Genomic DNA, 17,842 nt, shown 5'->3' on the forward strand with positions numbered 1-17,842 from the left:
ACACATAAAAAGAGTAAAAATAAATTATAACGAAAACTGGACTATTTAGGATAAAGATTATTTGGGATAAAGAATGACCTATATTTAAAATGTGGAAAATACATCTAAAATAAGGATGAGCCAGGGTGGAGCAGGTCTATAATCTCAGTTACTAGGTAGGCTGAGGCAGGAGGATCCTAAGTTCGAGAAGACTGACAATTTAGTGAGACCCTGTCTTAAAAATTTTTTAAAGGGTTGGGGATATAGCACAGTAGTAGAGCACTTGCCTAGCACACTTCCCGGGGTTTGCTCATCAGTACCACAAAAAAATAAATAATATAAATTAAAAAATGGGGAAGACAGAAGTTTTTCAAATTTGAGAGCACTCAACTGAGACTGAATAAGAATGCAGATGGAAATGAATGTGAATACAATAAGACTTCTAAGGATTTCTGAATAAGGGCTCAAGAGCAACCAACACAACCATAAAGACATAGTAGGACTCAGGATAAGATAAATGTAGAGCAAGGACCTGGAAAGTAAAGTTTTGGATTATTCTTTTTTATTTTATTTTATTTTTTCAGTAATAGGGATGGAACCCAGAACCTCTCATGTGTTAGTGAAGAACTCTACCCAGAGCTACAGCCTCAGCTCTTTATATTTTTTATTGAGACAAGATCTCCCCTAAGTTGCCCAGACTAGCCTTGAACTTGTGATTCTCCTGTCACAGCCTCTGGAGAAACTAGGATTGTAGACATGCATAAATTTTGGATTGTTTGTGAACTTTTTCCAAAGTTATTTTCCTCTATTGAATCACATTACAGACATAATGTAGAATTTCATAAAGCATTAATTGAATGTAAATAAATACATCTTCCTTTCACTTCTTTTTAGCTTCCAGATACCTTTTTTATTTGCTCATGTCTCAACTATCTGATACCTAAAAACTCTGCTTCATGCAAAAATTTCTCTAGCAAAAGGGCTCACAACTTTTATCAGGTACTTAAAGGAGTCAATGACAACAACTTAAAAATTAAAAAAAAAAATAAAATTTTAACCTGAGCTGATGGAACTGAGTAGAATAGTAGATGGTTATTAGATTCTGGAAAGTGGGGGAGACAGAGGGGAGAAGATACTGCTTAATGGGTACAAAGTCATAATAGGAAGGGAAGAATACATGCTGATATTCTATTATAGAGGGTGGTTATAGACAATATTATATCATATAATCCAAAACAGGAGAAAATTCTGAATGTTCTTATCACAAAGAAATGATAAATATTCAAATGACAGATAACCTAAGTATCCTGAGTAGATCAACATTTAAATGCACCAAAAAACCACATTATACTCCAAAACATCTATAATTATTATGTCAATTTAAAAAACTGGGCTGGGGATGTGGCTCAAGCGGTAGCGCGCTCACCTGGCATGCGTGTGGCCTGGGTTCGATCCTCAGCACCACATACAAACAAAGATGTTGCGTCTGCCGAAAACTGAAAAATAAATACTAAAAAAAATTAAAAAAAAAAAACTTTCCTATATTCCCAATAAATCATGGCAAAAGATAAAACTGCCAAGTGACTCTATGCCACTTATTCCTTTCATTGGTGGCAGGATCATCTCTTCAACTTTGGAATTATAGTTGGATACAGATATAGTCCCATCTACCCAGGAGGCTATAGTCCCATCTACCCAGGAGGCTAAGACAGGAGAAATGCAAATTCCAGGTTAGCTTTGACAATTTAGTAAGACCACATTTCCAAATAAAGAAAAAAATAACTTGGGATTATAAAACTGTTAATATCTTTAGCTTTTCATCACTGTGAAAAAATACCTGAACAAATCAACTTAAAATGAAGATTTATTCTGGCTCATGGTTTCAGTTCAGGACTGCTTGAACCCATATCACCTTAGGCCTATGGTGAGGGAGAACATCATGCTTGGGAGGACATGGTGGGAGCAAAGCTGGTCACCTAATAGCAGCCAGAAAATGAAGAGCAAGAGGAAGGAGCTGGAGACCCCAATATCCCCTTTAAGGGAATACCTCCAAAAACCTACCTTACTTCCACTATGCCCCACCTCCGAAAGGGTCTACCACCTTCCAAAAGTGGATAGATGTATTTACCATACACCCGTAGGGGGCAACTTAAGATCCAAACTATAACACTATTCTTACAGATTTTTGAGTAATTTTGAAGTCCCCAATATAAAATTTAAACTACAATCTCCTATAAAGAGTTTCATAACTTTTTTCTCTAATGTGATATCAAACCTAGACTGCCTGCCTCCTTTTGTGGGGGGAGGGTGGTGGTACTAGGGATTGAACTGAGCCTATAACACATGCTAGGTAAGCATTTAATCACTGAGCTACATTTCCCATCCCTTTTTAGTTTTATATTGAAACAGGTCTTGGTAAATTGCCCAGGCTGGCCTCAAACTTAAACCCTCCTGCCTCAGCCACCCAAGTAGCTGAGATTACAGGCTGTGCTACTACCCAGTTCCATTTTCTCTTAACTAAGGAGTTATATAAGAAGCAACATGCTACCAGGCATGGTGACCCATTCCTATAATCTCAATGACTCAGGAGACTGAGGCAGAATAGGAAATTCAAGGCAAGCATGGGCAATTTAGTGAGACTTGCCTCAAAATATAAAATAAAAAGGACTGGAGATAGTTCATTGATAAAGTGCCCTTGTAGTTAAATTCCCAGTACTGCCCCTCTCCCAAAAAAACAACATGTAATCTATAAATTAAGTCTTCCTAATTAAATTGCTGTTAAACATGAAAATAATTATCTGCTTGTGAAAAGGAGTGACTCAGAATATTCAACAGGAGGGGCCTATCCCAAGCAATGAAATTGGATCTGTGGCTCTGGGACTCCTGATTTTTTTTTTTTTTTTTTTTTTTTTTGGTACCAGGGATTGAACCCAGGGGTACTTAACCATTGAACAACATCCCCAGCCTGTTTTTAATATTTTATATAGAGACAGGGTCTCAACTGGGTTGCTAAGTGCCTCACTAATCTGCTGAAGTTGGCTTTGAACTCTTGATCCTCCTGCCTTAGCTTCCTGAGTTGCTAGGATTACAGGCATGGGCACCAAGCTGGGCTGATGAATCATTTTTATGTTACCTTTGTATTAATTATTATTAATACTGTTAATAATTAAATAACATTTAGAAAATATAAAGTAATGAGCCAAACTGATACTTAAAAGTGATTTTCAGAGTCTTCATTTTATAGATAAATGGGAATTCTGGCTACATTTTATTCCTGGGGAAATATGTACCTTTCATTAAAAGGCAAATACATGTCATGTGCAGAAACCAACTTTAAAATGGATCAAAGAACATTTAAGAATCTCGTAGTGCATACACTGGGACAGATGAGGCATTTGAAAACACTAAGGAGAATGAAATTTCACTTAATATCTTAAGACTCTAGGAGCACATACATACAGATACCAAATACTAGTTTGTAAAACAACCCATTTTATACTGCGTAGGAAAATTATAAGAATCAACAACTAATGAAAAGTAAAATTATATATATATGTATTTTTTTTCCTTCCAAGATGGAAAATAAATAGGTGCTACAAATACTGCAGTACATCTAGCCTTGCTGTACCTTCCAAGTCGTTAAGTCAGAAAGTAATTTAGAATTATCACCAAGGAAACACACAAACCAACCTGGATAACCATGATGTTCTGTGGTAAATTCTGGGGTAATGAGATTCTTAAAAGCTTGGCACATATCTTTTTTTTTTAATACTTATTTTTTAGTTTTCGGTGGATACAACATCTTTATTTCATTTTTATGTTGTGCTCAGGATCGAACCCAGTGCCTCACGTGTGCTAGGCAAGCACTCTACCACAGAGCCACAACCCCAGCCCTTGGCACATATCTTCTATAATGGATTCACATTTCAAAAAGTGAACATTAGGAAATGGTTCAGGTAGCAATTCAAGGATGAGATGAAGCAAAATTTACATTAACCATCTGGTAACATTATTATCTAAAGTGCTTGGCCTTCCCTACAATAAAAACACAAATTCCAGTATTATACCTATATAATACAAAAACATAATGAATTACATTAATATGCCAGATAGTGGCATTTCAGTCAACTATAGACCACACACAAAGGATCCCATAGGATTATGTTGGTGAAAAAACTCCAATTGCCCCATGACATCACAGCCATGGTAAAGTCATAAGTGCAATGCATAACCCACTTGTTTATGACACTAATATTAAAAAACCCATTGTGCTCCCAGTTGTATAAAGCAGAACACAGGCAAGTATATATAACACATGATAATGGTAATAAACAACTATGTTACTGGTTTATGTATTTGCTATACTAGACTTTTTATCTGCTTATTTAAAAAAATAATAAAACAAAAAGTTAGCCAGGTATAGTGGTAATCTCAGCAACCTGGGAGGCTGAAGCAGGAGGACCACAGTTTAAGGGCAGCTTTGACAAGTTAATGAGACCCTGTCTCAAAAGAAGATTTTAAAAAGGGCTGGGGATGTAGGTCAGTGGTAAAGTACCTCTGCGTTCAATCCCCAGTACTGCCTAACCCCACCCCATAAAAAAAAAAAGAAGAAAGAAATTAAACAGTGAGATGGCCTCAGACAGATCTTGAGGTATTCTAGAAATCACTGCTATCATAAGACAGACAGCTTTATGTATGTTATTGCCTCTGAATACCGTCTAGTGGGATAAGATATAGAGGTAGAACAGAATTGTACTGATAATACTGGTCCCTGTACAAGCCTTGACTAATGTGTGACCTTGTGTCTTAAATTTTTTCTTTTTGGTACCGGGGATTGAACTCTTGAACTCAGGATGCTTAACGACTGAGCCACACCTCCAGCCCTTTGTTTTTTTTTTTTTTTAAGAGATGGGGTCTCACTGAGTTGCTTAGTGCCTTGCTAAGTTGCTGAGGCTGGCTTTGAATTCATGATCCTCCTACCTCAGTCTCCCAAACCCCTGTGATTACAAGGGTGTGCCACTGTACCTGGCTTAATTTTTAACCACAATAATCATCTTGTTTAAAAGAAATTTAACTGAAGCTCAGTGGTAGAGAATTTACCTAGAATGGGTAAGACCCTGTATGTGATCCCCAGCACTGAGGGAAAAAATCTTAAAATTAAAAAAAAAAAAAAGAGCTTATATACAAATTTTGTATATCTGTTAAAATATTTAAAAAAAAAATTAAAGGTGGGCTAGGGATGTAGCTCAATGGCAAAGTGTCTGCCTATCACGTGTAAGACACTGGGCTTGATCCTTAGGACTGCATAAAAATAAATAAGCTGGGTGTGGTGGTACACACCTGGCTCAGGAGGCTGATGCAGGAAGATCACAAGTTCAAAGCCAGCCTCAACAAAAATGACACACTAATCAACTCAGTGAGATCATGTCTCCAAATAAAGTATAAAATAGGGCTGGGGATATGGCTCAGTAGTCAAGTGCCCCTGAATTCAATCCCCAGTACCATAAGTAAAAATAACAAAAATTAAAGGGCCTGAGCATGGCAGCATTCACCTGTAATCCCAGCAATTCAGGAGGCTAATGCAGAAGGATTGCATGTTTGAAGACTCAGCAATTTAGCAAGACACTGTCTTAAAATAAAGTGGATTGGAGATGTAACTCAGTGAGAAAGTGAGGTTCAATCCACAGTACAAAAAAAAATAAGGTGGGCTGGGAATCTAGCTCAGTTGGTAGCATGCTTGCCTAGCATTCACAAATACATAAGGCCCTGAGTTCAATCCTCAGAGGCACCAAAAAAGGAGTTGTCTAACATAAAAAATATATATATAAAATAAGGATTATAAGGAAAGAGTATTTTTTATATACAATGTGCTTGTGTTTTAAGCTAAATGTTATTACAACTGGGCCCAAAATTGTATAAAGTAAAAAAAGTTATAGGAAGCTAAGATTATCTGAAAAAAATTTCTAAATAAATTTAGTGTAGTTTAAGTGTAGTGTTTATAAAGTCTACAATAATGTATAATGGCCTAGGCCTTCACATTCAACCATCATTCATTCACTGACTCACCCAGAACCACTTCCAGTCCTATAAGCTCTATTCACAATTATATGGTGTTTTTCAGTATCTTTTTTAATGTTTATGTATGCTTAGATACACAAATACCACTGTGTTACAACTACCCAGTCAGTACAGTAACGTGCTGTATAGGCCTGTAGCCTAGGTGTTCAACAGCTTATAAAGTCTAGGTTTGATTTAAGTACATTCTGATATCTGAGCAATAATGAAATTGTCTCATGATATGCTTAAATAAGGAAATAACTGAATTCTCAAACCACATTAATTTTCTATCTTTTCCCAAACAGGAATGGACACTTTAAAATAAATTGACTTGGGGGTGGGGATGTGGCTCAAGGGGCGCGCTTGCCTGGCATGCGTGCGGCCCGGGTTCGATCCTCAGACCACATACAAACAAAGATGTTGTGTCTGCCGAAAACTAAAAAAAAATTCTCTCTCTCTCTCTTTAAAAAAAATTAAAAAAAAAAAATAAATTGACTTGTTAAAAAAATGGTATTCTCTCCTCTGGATGGCCCACATTCTCCCTTAATTTATCCCCATTATCCCCAAAGACATCTCTCCCTTGAACGCATGTATCTGTTTTCCTAAATAAATCCATGTCTATGAAAACAAAACAAACAAAAAACTCATTAGAAAATCAAATTCTGGTTGGGTACAGTTTCACACAACTGTAATCTCAGCTACTGAAAAAGCTAAGGCAGGAGGATCACAAGTTTAAGGCCAGCCTGGTCAACTTAGCAAGACACTATCTTAAAAAACAAAACAAACAAACAAAAAAAAACGAAGTTTCTAAAAAAACAAAAATAAAGAATAAAAGAAACTCTAGATCCTTTGAAAAACATACTAATAAAATAAAGGTAAAAAGGAAAGCCAAATACAAGCAGTTCTCAACTAGCAAACTTTGTGCCCTAGAGACACTAGATTTTTTTCTCCTATAAAGATAATATTTTAAGTAGTAGCTGATTTCCAACTATACTACCCAGAATAGTGGTAAACATACAAATGCAATGAAAAATATTAAAACCCAACACTGTACAAGTCATTAAAATCTTGGTTAGAGGCTGTGCAGGTACACACCTGTAATCCTAGCAGCTCAGGAGGCTGAGGTAGGAGGACTGTGAATTCAAAGCCAACCTCAGCAACTTCAAGAGGCTAAGCAACTCAGTGAGACCCTGTCTCTAAATAAAATACAAAACAAGGCTGAGGATGTTGCTCACTGGTGAAGTGTTCCTGAGTTCAATCTCTAGTATCCAGGGGGCAAAAAAAGAGAGAGAGTGAGAGAGAAGTTATTAAGAAATTTGATTTTAAAAAAAATATCAGAAGCAAGTTGGACTCAGGGACACAAATACTCAAGAGGCTGAGGCAAGAGAATCAAGTTTCAGGTCAACCTGAGAAATTTTGAGATCTTGGCTCAGAATTTTAATAAATGGGTATTGGGATAGGGATGTAATTCAGTGGTACAACAGCCCTGGGATCAATCCCCAATGCCACAAAAATAAACTAAAAAAATATAGTGATGTGACTCTGTGACAAAATGTCCCTGGGTTCAATCCCCAACACCAAAAAACTTATTTGAGAGTTATTTGGGAGCCTGATACAGGAGGATTACGCAAGCCCAAGAGTTGAAGGCCAGCCTGAGCAACTTAGTGAGACCATACCTCAAAAAAAAAAAAAAAAAGACCACTGAGGATGTAGGTCAGAGGAGAACACTTCCCTAACATGTGTAAGACCCTTGGGTTTGATTTCTGGCACTAAAAGAAAAAAAATACAAGAATCACAATTATAACCAAATGTACCAAAAGGATTACCATATGTCCTATAAAGAAAACCAAAATAATAATATGCACATAAAATCATAACAAGGAACCTGGAAACCACAGAGTAAGTATTTATACTGAGGAAACACAAGTTCAAGGCCAACTTAGGCAATTCAGCAAGTCCCTCTCAAAAATTTTTTAAAAAGGGATAAGATGTAGCTCAGGGGCAAAGTACCCCTAGTGTTCAATACCTAGGACTACAAAATAAGAAAGTAAATAAATAAATAAATAAAACAACTTCAAGATAAATTTTTAGAAATTACCTTATATTTCAAGCTTTTTAGGTCTCATAAAGCTCATTAAAGAGTTTAAGACCTGCTCAAGAGTCAACTCTAAGCCCAGCATGGTAGCACAGGCCTATCATCCCAGGTGAGGCAAAAAGATTCCAAGTTCCACGTGAATCTAGGCAAATTAGTGAGACCCTGTTTCAAAATAAAAAAGGGCTGGGGGGGCTGGGTTTTGTGGCTTAGTGGTAGAGTGCTCGCCTAGCACATGCAAGGCCCTGGGTTCAATCCTCAGCATCACATATAAAATAAAGATATTATGTCCAACTACAACTAAAATATTAAAAGGGGAGGGGGAATGCTGGGGATGGAGCTCGGTTGCAGAAGGCTTTCCTAACATACAGGATGCCCTGATTTTGATCCCCAGCACACACACACACACACACACACACAAAAGGGGGTGGGGGTGGGGGGCGGGGGAGTTGAGAGGGGAGACTGGAGTTGTAGCGCAGTGGTAGAGGGCCCCTGGCTTCAATCCCAAAGGCTCCTTCCCAGTGAACTTTACCATCTGTATCAAAAAACAAAAAGTACCAAGAACCACTATTTACCTTTCAATGTCTGTCCCTTTACCTAAGCAAATTCATGCTTCTCCTATCAACAAACTTAGAGAACTAGGCAGATTTAGAGGGAGCAGAGCCTGACCTATCAGAAAGTGAAGACACACAGGAAAAGTTCCCATTACAAAAGAGGAAAAAAAAAAAAAAGCACACACATATTAAATCACCAATTGCTCATCCTGCAATTTTGAAGCACCACTAGCAATAAAATTTTATAGTCAACAAAAGGACAAATAAAGCAGTACTGGAGAATAGTAATGAACTGATCAATTAAAGTTACTTGTGAAAATCTGGGAAGTGAAGCAACTAACTTCAAATAAACAGCTGCTATATTTGACACATCAATCCTCACAACTACCTTCTTCCTTCCAATACACAAAAACAGAACACACATGTGCCCTTGTAATCATATTACTAAAGAATTAGTCCAAGTTGGCCTTGTTTTAGCCAGAAAGAAACAAGCCTGATTTTAAGCCTGAAATATCTGGTGGACTAGGCATTATGTGATGTTAAATGGCAAGCAGAGAAACCATCACATTAATTATGAGGAAAACTGTCATCCTGCCACTAGCCTCCATATTTTCATTCTACATGAAGTGCTAACCTAGAAGAATATATACTCGTTTCCCTGTACTTACAGCTTTTCTCAGAAATATGGAACATGGCCAAAAGTTAAGCACAGGATTGAAGAAAACCAAATCATTATTTTAACAGCTTCTCTCTTTCAAGTCTTTTGTCATAACCCTAAGAATCTCATTATTTTTTTGTTTTACAGTAACAGTAGTCTGCAGTATTTTCATGGGAGTATATATATGATCAGCCAAGGCTTCAACTACTGTGTTGATATATTGCCTAGCTCCTAAAATTTTAGGCTCCCTATATCCTCAATGTGTAACATGCCATCTTTTAAATACCTCCAGTCAAAACTTGCCAGACAGCTCTTTCTATTGCAACCACATTATTTCCCTCCCTGGGCCTGCTTCTACCTAATTTATCCCTAATCAGGGGTCATGGTTTCTGGCCAAGATGGCATCCTAGAGTTTCTAAAATACTGTCAATTTTCTAATGTATATAGTTGGATTTCAGAAGGACTTCAGAGTTATAAAACTAGTCTTAGTTTTCCAGAATAATTAGGAAAGTCATAAATGGGAAAGGGATGTAAATAAACAGTCCTTTCACAGCTCCTTGTCTTGTTCTGTTAAATAAGCTCTGGAGTCAGGAGCTGTTTCTTGCTGAGCCATTTTAAGATATCAAAAAAGTGTAAAACTGCAATAGTTTAACATGTGCTAAAACTCAAGTGAATCCCAGTCCCACTGGGGGGAAAAAAAAAGAAAGAAAAGGAAAAGGAAAACTATGTTGGACACCCTTTTCTTAAAATATAAACCTATTTGTAGGGCTGGCAGTATAGCGCAGTGGTATAGAACTTGCCTTGCAAGTTTTTGTTTGTTTGGTTGGTTTTGTTTTTGCAGTGCTGGGGATTGAACCCAATGCCTTATGCATGAGGCAAGCTATAACCCCAGCCCCTGCCTAGCAAGTTTTGAGGCCACTGGTTCTATCAGAGCAGTAAATAAAACCCCAAAAGTAACATGAATCTATTCTTTCATCTCCAGGCAATCTCTTTCCTCTAAAATACAATATGAAGATGTCTCCCTATTAATTAGTTTGAAATAAATTATTACCAAACTGACCAGACTTGGGAGGGAAAAAGGGTAGTGTTGGGGATAGAGCATGGGGCCTCACACATGCTGGGTGTACATTCTACTACTGAGCTCAACCCCTGCACTGGCTAGAATTATAAAATAACATACTTTCCCACCTCAAGAGTAGAGATTGACATCCTTTTCAATATCATCAAGGGGAAAGAACATTGGTGTTTAGGATTTAAAACCCAACCTGTGGCAAGGCATGGCAGGAAAGATGTAAGCATAGGTTAAGATAAATCTAGGTTTGAATCTGAGTTTGGTTACTCCTTACCTGTTTAACCCTCACCAACCCCACATAACCCCTTTTAAGTCTCAGCTTCTGTTTCAATAAAATAGGTATAACACCCACTTGGATTGGGGATATAACTCAGTGCTGGAGCATTTGCCGAGCATGAGGCCCTGGGTTCCAGCTAAGCATGGCAAAAAAACAAAAACAAAAACCAGAAACATCCACTTTTCTCAAAATACAGTGTAGATGATGAAAAGAATTGGTAATGTGAAGAACCCAAAACCTAACCTAAGTTTTCTCAATAAAATAAAAAAAATAATAGCTGGGGATGTACCTCAGTTGGTAGAATGCTTGCCCCACATGCACAAAGCCCTGGATTCAATCCCCAGCACTACACAAAAATAAATAAATAAATACATAAATATTCTTTAAAAAAAAAACCTATAATCTCTAAAAGAATGATTCGGTAAAAAACTAGAGAATCTTTACTAATGAAACAGAAAAACTACTTCAATAGAAGCTCTTCTGTAAATGCTAGGGACTTTATTGGGCACTTACTTACATAAGAAAACATTCTTTAGGTATTTTTTTCAATTCCCTCTTCCTGTTATTATTTGTTTATATTGCATACTAGGGGTTGAACCCAGTCTGTACCACTAAGATACATCCCTAGTCTTTTTTCAAATATATTTTTTTTAAACGTCATTTTGAGACTGGGTCTCACTAAACTGCTGAGATTGGCCCTGAATTTGTAATCTTCCTGTCTCAGCCTCCCAAGTAGCTGGCATTACAGGCACACACCACTGCGCCCGGCTCACTTCCCTATTCAAATAACTAAACCTGAAGGGGTGAGTCTTAATTCAAACCTAGGTCTTTCCGACTCTAAACAGTTAAATAAGCTGTCTGTGTGGGTTTTTTGTTTTGATTTTTTTAGCACATACTGCTCTCAAACAGTGGTTTCAACTGGAAAGAAGTTAGAAAACATTTTTGTAAACATCATAAATTCCCAAGTAAATACTGATTTTTAGATCATAATTAAGGTTTACCAACTACAGCACCATAATTAATCATTTCAAGAAAGCTGTCCTTACACAGAAACTGTTATTTACAAAATCCAGGTCAAAGATAAGCCTCAGTATTGGCCACCTATGCACACAACACTGTAATACACACCTCAGCTCTGACCAACAACCAAGGCCTACGGGTGAAACTAAGCAAAGAGGCCTTGGTGGTACCTGCAATCACATAGGGATTAAGTGCCTGCTGTATAAATAGCAATAAACCCCTGTAAACCAAATTTCACGTTTAGTTAGAATTGAGGCTTGAAGTAGTACACAATCTTCCAACTCTTCTGTCATCTAAAAATAATTTATTAGCTCTATAATAGTTATAAGTCCTTACAAACTATAATTTTCAGTCAACTGACCAAAGTAATGAATCATTTACAAAGACTTTAAACAGAAAACAAAGATATGGGAGTACTTCTTAAGATCCCTTATGAAATCTCAAAGAATATTCCAAAAATTGAACTCCCATAGAGGTGCCATAAATTCAAAAATAATTTACAACAGGGTTTTTAAAACTATTTGAGGAACACCTTTTAAAAGTTTGATGAAAGGGAATGAGGTTGTAGCTCAGTGGTACAGCACTTGCCTGGCCCATGTGAGGTCCTGGGTTCCATCCTCAGCACCACATAAAATAAATAAAAATAAGACATTGTGGGGCTGGGGTTGTGGCTCAGTGAAACAGAGCTCGCCTAGCACATAGGAGGCGCTGGGTTTGATCCTCAGCACCACATAACAATAAATAAATAAAATTATGTCCAACTACAGTTGTGTCCAACTACAACTAAAAATAAAAAATAAAAAAATAAAGGTATCATGCCTGGCGCAGTGGTGCACACCTGTAATCCCAGTGGCTCAGGAGGCTGAGACAGGAGGATCAAGAGTTCAAAGCCAGTATCAACAAAATCAGGTGCTAAGCAACTCGGTGGGACTTTGTCTCTAAATAAAATACAAAATAGGGCTGGGGATATGGCTCAGTGGTTGAGTGCCCTGGTAACAAACAAACAAAAAAAAAGGTACTGTGTTCATCTATGACAAAAAAATTTTTTTTAAGTTGGTAAAAGCCCTTATCTCCAATAATGCTCACAGCTGACATATGTAATACTTTGCAGGCTACTTAAGAGTGCCTCATTTCATTATCCCACCCATTGCCCTTTTATGGGGAATTCACCAACCCCAAATAAAGACCTCTTATTTAAAAAGTTATTAGTAATTTCCAGAGCTTTTTCTCCTATCTTTTAAATCATAGCCCCTCAAAAATTATGTTTATCATTTTACAGAAATTGTATTTACACACTTTGCCTTAGAAATATACATCTTCCACATCCTATAAACTCTTGTAATCGTAAAAGAAAACCCTGGTGTCCTTTTATCTACTAACATTAACAGTGCTCACATTTTATGAAGAAGGGGCAGTAAAGAAGAGAACACCAAGATACTGTCAAGGCCGCCAGTGGCCTTGCAAAGTTTTCAATCTACTTGTATCTTACAAAATTTACAATCTAGTTGAACAGTCTGTTTTATTTTAAAAGGTGTGGGGGACAGGAAGGGGATTAAGGTGTGAGAAGCTGGGGACATAGCCCAGTGGGAGAGTGCCTGCCTAGCATGCCTGAGACCCTGTGTTCTATTCCCAGCACAGCAAAAAACCACCACCACCAAATTTCCTTTCAACAATTTAGTGGTCATTTTAAACAAAAACAGGTGTAGAGTTGGCAAGGTGGCACAAGCCTGCCCAGTTACTCAGGAGGATCACAAGTTTGAGTACAGCCTCAGCAACTGAAGGAGACAAGGGCTGAGGATATCCTGTAGTTCTGTGGTACCACAAAAAAAGACAGAAATTAAAGAAGGAAAAACATGATCAAAGGACTAAATTTTCTAAGTAATATATCTGCTAAAAGTTATCCCTAATTCCACAAGCTGAATAAACTTGAGAACTGGGAATAAACAACACTGAATTAGGTGGAATTACTAAACGCTGGCCGCAGAATTAATACAAACAAGACATAACTTCCATACAGATTTTATCTTAAGAAATGTTAACTACTGAGGCTGGAGGCATAGTTCAGTACTAGATCACTTGCCTAGCATGTGCAGGGTCCTGGGTTCTTTCCCCAGCACCATAAACAAATCAAAAACAAAACAAACAACTAAAAAACTACTGCAAACTATTAAGATAGTAAAAATTTTAAGCAGCCAGAACACAAATACATGGCAGTGTCCCATATACACTTTCAATACCATGCTCATGGCAGACATCATTAATCAACCACATAATGCTTTCCCCAAAACAGGTCTAAATTTCAATATAATCTTCCAGTACAAATGAAGGTAGGCATTATAAACAAATTTGTTGTCTTTGATATTTTTAAAATACTGTTCAAGCAAACTGTGTGAAGGACCAAAAGTTATGTATTTATGGTTTGAGTTTACAATATTTGAGTTGGTTCCCAAAACACAAAATAATCCTAAAATTTTAATCTTTTTTAGCTGGGCATGGAGGCACAAACCCATAATCCCAGAGACTCTGGAGGAGGAGGCAGGAGGATCACAAGTTTGAGGCCAGCTGAGGCAATTTAGCAGTACCCTATCTAAATATAAAAATGAAAAGAGTTGGAGATGGAGTATCCCTGGGTTCAATTCCTAGTCTACAAAAAAAAAGTTTAACTTTTTGCTATCAAAGAAAATAAAACACAAAGTCAATATTTTAAATAGGAAAATACATTAATTAGGAAAATATATTATAATAAAATATATTATTTTTGAAAAATGTAACCCTATTAATGAGTTTGAGAAAACTATATTTTTGGCAGCTCATTTTTGACCCATTTGAATCCAGAAAGAGTTCCTTTTTTCTGAATACCCTGAAAGTTAAAATCAGAAAGGTCTATTCAATAAGGGATGAAAAATTACTAGTTTGAAAAAAAACTACTATAATATTACTCTGTAACTGAGCAAAAGAAAGAAATACTAACTTTGGTCTTACAGTTTAAAAGATCTACAGATTAAAACACTAGAAAGAATGTGATTTCCATCCCTTCTTTCCAAGAATAATTTAAGGTAGAAAAGACATCAGAAGATACAAAAAGGAGGAAAAAAAAAAAAAAGATTTCTGGAATCTAGAGTCAAGTTATGAGTGAGTGACATTTAGCATAAACCAAACCAACAGAAAGGAGTGAATTCTGTATATAGGACATTGTAAAAAGTCCTGTGGTAGAAGAAGAAAGAACTGTTTACTAAATAAATATTCAAGTCCGACAATAAAATACACCTCTTGTTGAACAGAGAAACCAGGAGGCTTCAGTACCATGGCCTAATAGCAAGATTCAAATATTAGACATACATAGACAAATGATATCACAATCTAAAGAATAAAAACACCATAAAAGAGGGCATTTCCCCATCTCAAATCTAACCTTAATTTTTACCAATACTTTTTAAGAAGCTACCTGTACTGTCCATTAGAGGAAACTTTTAAAATCCTTTTTTAGTAAAAAGGCCATATTGGCATTTTCCCCCTTTATTTCCTGTTATCTTAAGGACTGAAAACTTTTGTACTTCATTTACTTATTTTAAATACGAAAGTATAATAAGCATTACTTTCTAGGACCTTTTTTTCCTCCCTAAAACATGACTGAAACCTGAATCATCTGTAAAGACTTGAGACATCCTAAAAATAAATTTGCATCCAATTGTCAGTTCTTTTTAAATTTGGACAGATCACTCATTAAAAAATCAAATTTAGGGCTGGGGGTATAACTCAGTGTTTGAACATCCAAAAAACAAAATGAATTTAAAATTTGCCTGCATCAACAGACTGCATAAAAAGAAAACATAAGATCAATTTTGCTTCTTGAGACAAACTATCTCAAGTAAAGAAATGACACCAGGAAAGAGTTGACATCTGGGCAGTTATTGGAAAAAGTTTTGGGGACATAAGTAATGCTCATTTAATCTATGATTACAGAATACCTTTTTTCTCAGTGGCTTTAATCTCATTACCAACGCTGAGTTGTAAACAGAGTGCACTTATTACATAGCATGTATTTAGTAAATGGGGAAGCAAATCTAATTCTTATCAAAAAAAGGCCTTCACAGAAACAAAGAACTTTAAAATAAGCCACTAAAAGAAACGAATGGGAAGAGCGATCAGGAACACCTCTTTTCCTTTTCCCGTTTGAAGAAAACCAACCATCCCAAAGGCGCACATCCCAGACCCTGGCTCCAGCCTTTAGTAGTGAGGAACCAAACGCGTTAACAACAACACAAACTAGGTTCTCACCTCCTGGATACGCTTCCTGGCCCGCTGAAGCACTTCTTCGTAGCCCTTCTGTCGAAGCTCGCTGAGGCTTTCGTAATACTCCTCAGGATCGTCGGTCTCGGTGAAGAGCACCTGAGAGAGGATCTTCCAGCCACAGGTGTCCAGGCCGTGGCCCAGGTAGACCTGGAGCTGGTAACACAGAGTATCGATCTCCTGCTCTGTCATCTCAGGCGCGCCCCCGAACAGCACGGTCCACATGCCGGAGGGTTCCTCGGGGAACACTGGCAGGCATGGCTCCAGCTGCGAGTTCACAGAACACAGCTGCTGGTGCACGGCGCGCAGATCCTGAAAGGAAAAGAGCCCGGCCCAGCTGCACTCTTCAGCCGGAGACTCCGGCTCGGCCGCGGGAGGCGGCTGCTCCGCGTCGGAGAGCGCCAAGGGCGTCTCGTCTTCCCTAACCATTTCCAGGACTTCGATCTCCTCGGAGACCGCCCCGGAGGCGCTCACAACTCGCACAGAGGACACCGGGGCCTCCTTGGGCGCCGGTTGGGTAGCAGTGGCTGACCCTGCCGCATCTCTGGCTTGCACTCCTTTTCGGACCGGGCTGGGCTTGGCCCGCGCAGGGCTCCTGAGAAGACTCTCCGCTCCTCTGCCGGCCGGGCTCCGCTGCGGCGGGTCCCCCCGAAGGCAGCGCGCGCTCCGCGGAGATCCTCCCTCCGCCCAGGTCGGACTCCTCCGGGACCCAGGGCTCCGGACCGGAGTCGCAGAGCCGGTGGCCTCAGGCCGTCCCTTGCCCACCGGGCTGCCTGGCCCGCGGGTCCCGTCGGACACGGGTACGCCAGCCTCGGCACCCCCTCGAGTCCCCGCCTGTTCCCGGGAGCCGCTCCTCTGCCTCTGGGCTGTCCGGTTGTGGCAGGTTATAGCAAACTTGCCTTCTATCTCGTTCCAGGCCACAATGAAGACGAACTTGTGCTTCTCGCGCTCATCAAACACATGGGGCCGCACAGCCACCCAGTCCGACTCGAGCGTCTCCTCCAGAGCGAAAGACATGGTGGCTGCGGCGCCCGGCCGCGGGGGAGGGCCGAAGCCCTACCCGCCTGAAGTCTCGGCGGCTGGCTGCACCGCGCCCCCCGCTCACCCTCTCCGGGCGCCTTCAGCCATCTTAGCGCGCCGGCCGGCTCTCTGCGCTCGCTCGCCCGCCCCTCCGCACTCGAACCGCCGAGCTCCTTTGTGGTGCGGCTCGCAGGAGAGACAATACGCGTCCCCGGAGCAGGTAGTTCACATGGTCACGTGCGGCCGGATCTGTTTACAAGTCCGGCGCTGCGGCAGCGCCTCGCGGCTGCCCGGCCGCCCCCCGCGCGAGGCCGCGGAGCTGCGCCTGCAGCACTCCGGAGACGAAAAGCCGGCGCTGCAGGGCCGGGCCGGGCCGGCGGGCTGTGTATCACCGCCGCTCGCCGGGGCCGACCTCCCCGCCCCTGCTCTTCTTCCTGCCCACCGAGCGGAGCCGGCCTCACGGTAGACGCGTCTCCTAAACTCTGCGCCTTAGCATCGCCACAATGTTGCCATTAAGCTGCTGACGTCGGCGGCTCCACGAGGGACGTAAACATGGGCACGTGCCGCACGCTGGTGACGCGGCGGCGGCGGCGGCGGCGGAGCGCGCGCGCCGCCCCGCCCCTCCGCGTCCCCTAGCGCTGCCTGTGAGCCGCCGCGCTCCCTACTCTTAGTTTCTTTCCGCTTAGCCCCTCCTTCCCGGGGTCGGAGCCTGCAGCCTGCAAGCTTCAGGCACCGTGAGAATCGAAGGTGTGCCCAGTGGCACAGGTGGCCTCCAAACCCAGGGAAAGGCGAAAAGGTGGAGGAACTGAGATATTTAGAACTC

At 39.9% G+C, this 17,842-nt stretch overlaps 1 protein-coding gene across 1 annotated transcript in view; it reads right to left on the reverse strand.

Moving 5' to 3' along the window:
- Positions 1-17,544, reverse strand: part of Jmy (junction mediating and regulatory protein, p53 cofactor) — an 84,555-nt gene extending 67,011 nt beyond the window's left edge. The window contains exon 1 of the mRNA XM_027927984.2: positions 15,988-17,544. Within this exon, the coding sequence (XP_027783785.1) occupies positions 15,988-17,016 (1,029 nt within the window). The 5' untranslated portion in view covers positions 17,017-17,544. The remainder of the gene's footprint in view (positions 1-15,987) is intronic.
- Between the last annotated feature and the right edge of the window lie 298 nt (positions 17,545-17,842).

The sequence above is a fragment of the Marmota flaviventris genome, chromosome 5 (genome assembly GCF_047511675.1).
Source record: "Marmota flaviventris isolate mMarFla1 chromosome 5, mMarFla1.hap1, whole genome shotgun sequence".
Lineage (NCBI taxonomy): Eukaryota > Metazoa > Chordata > Mammalia > Rodentia > Sciuridae > Marmota > Marmota flaviventris.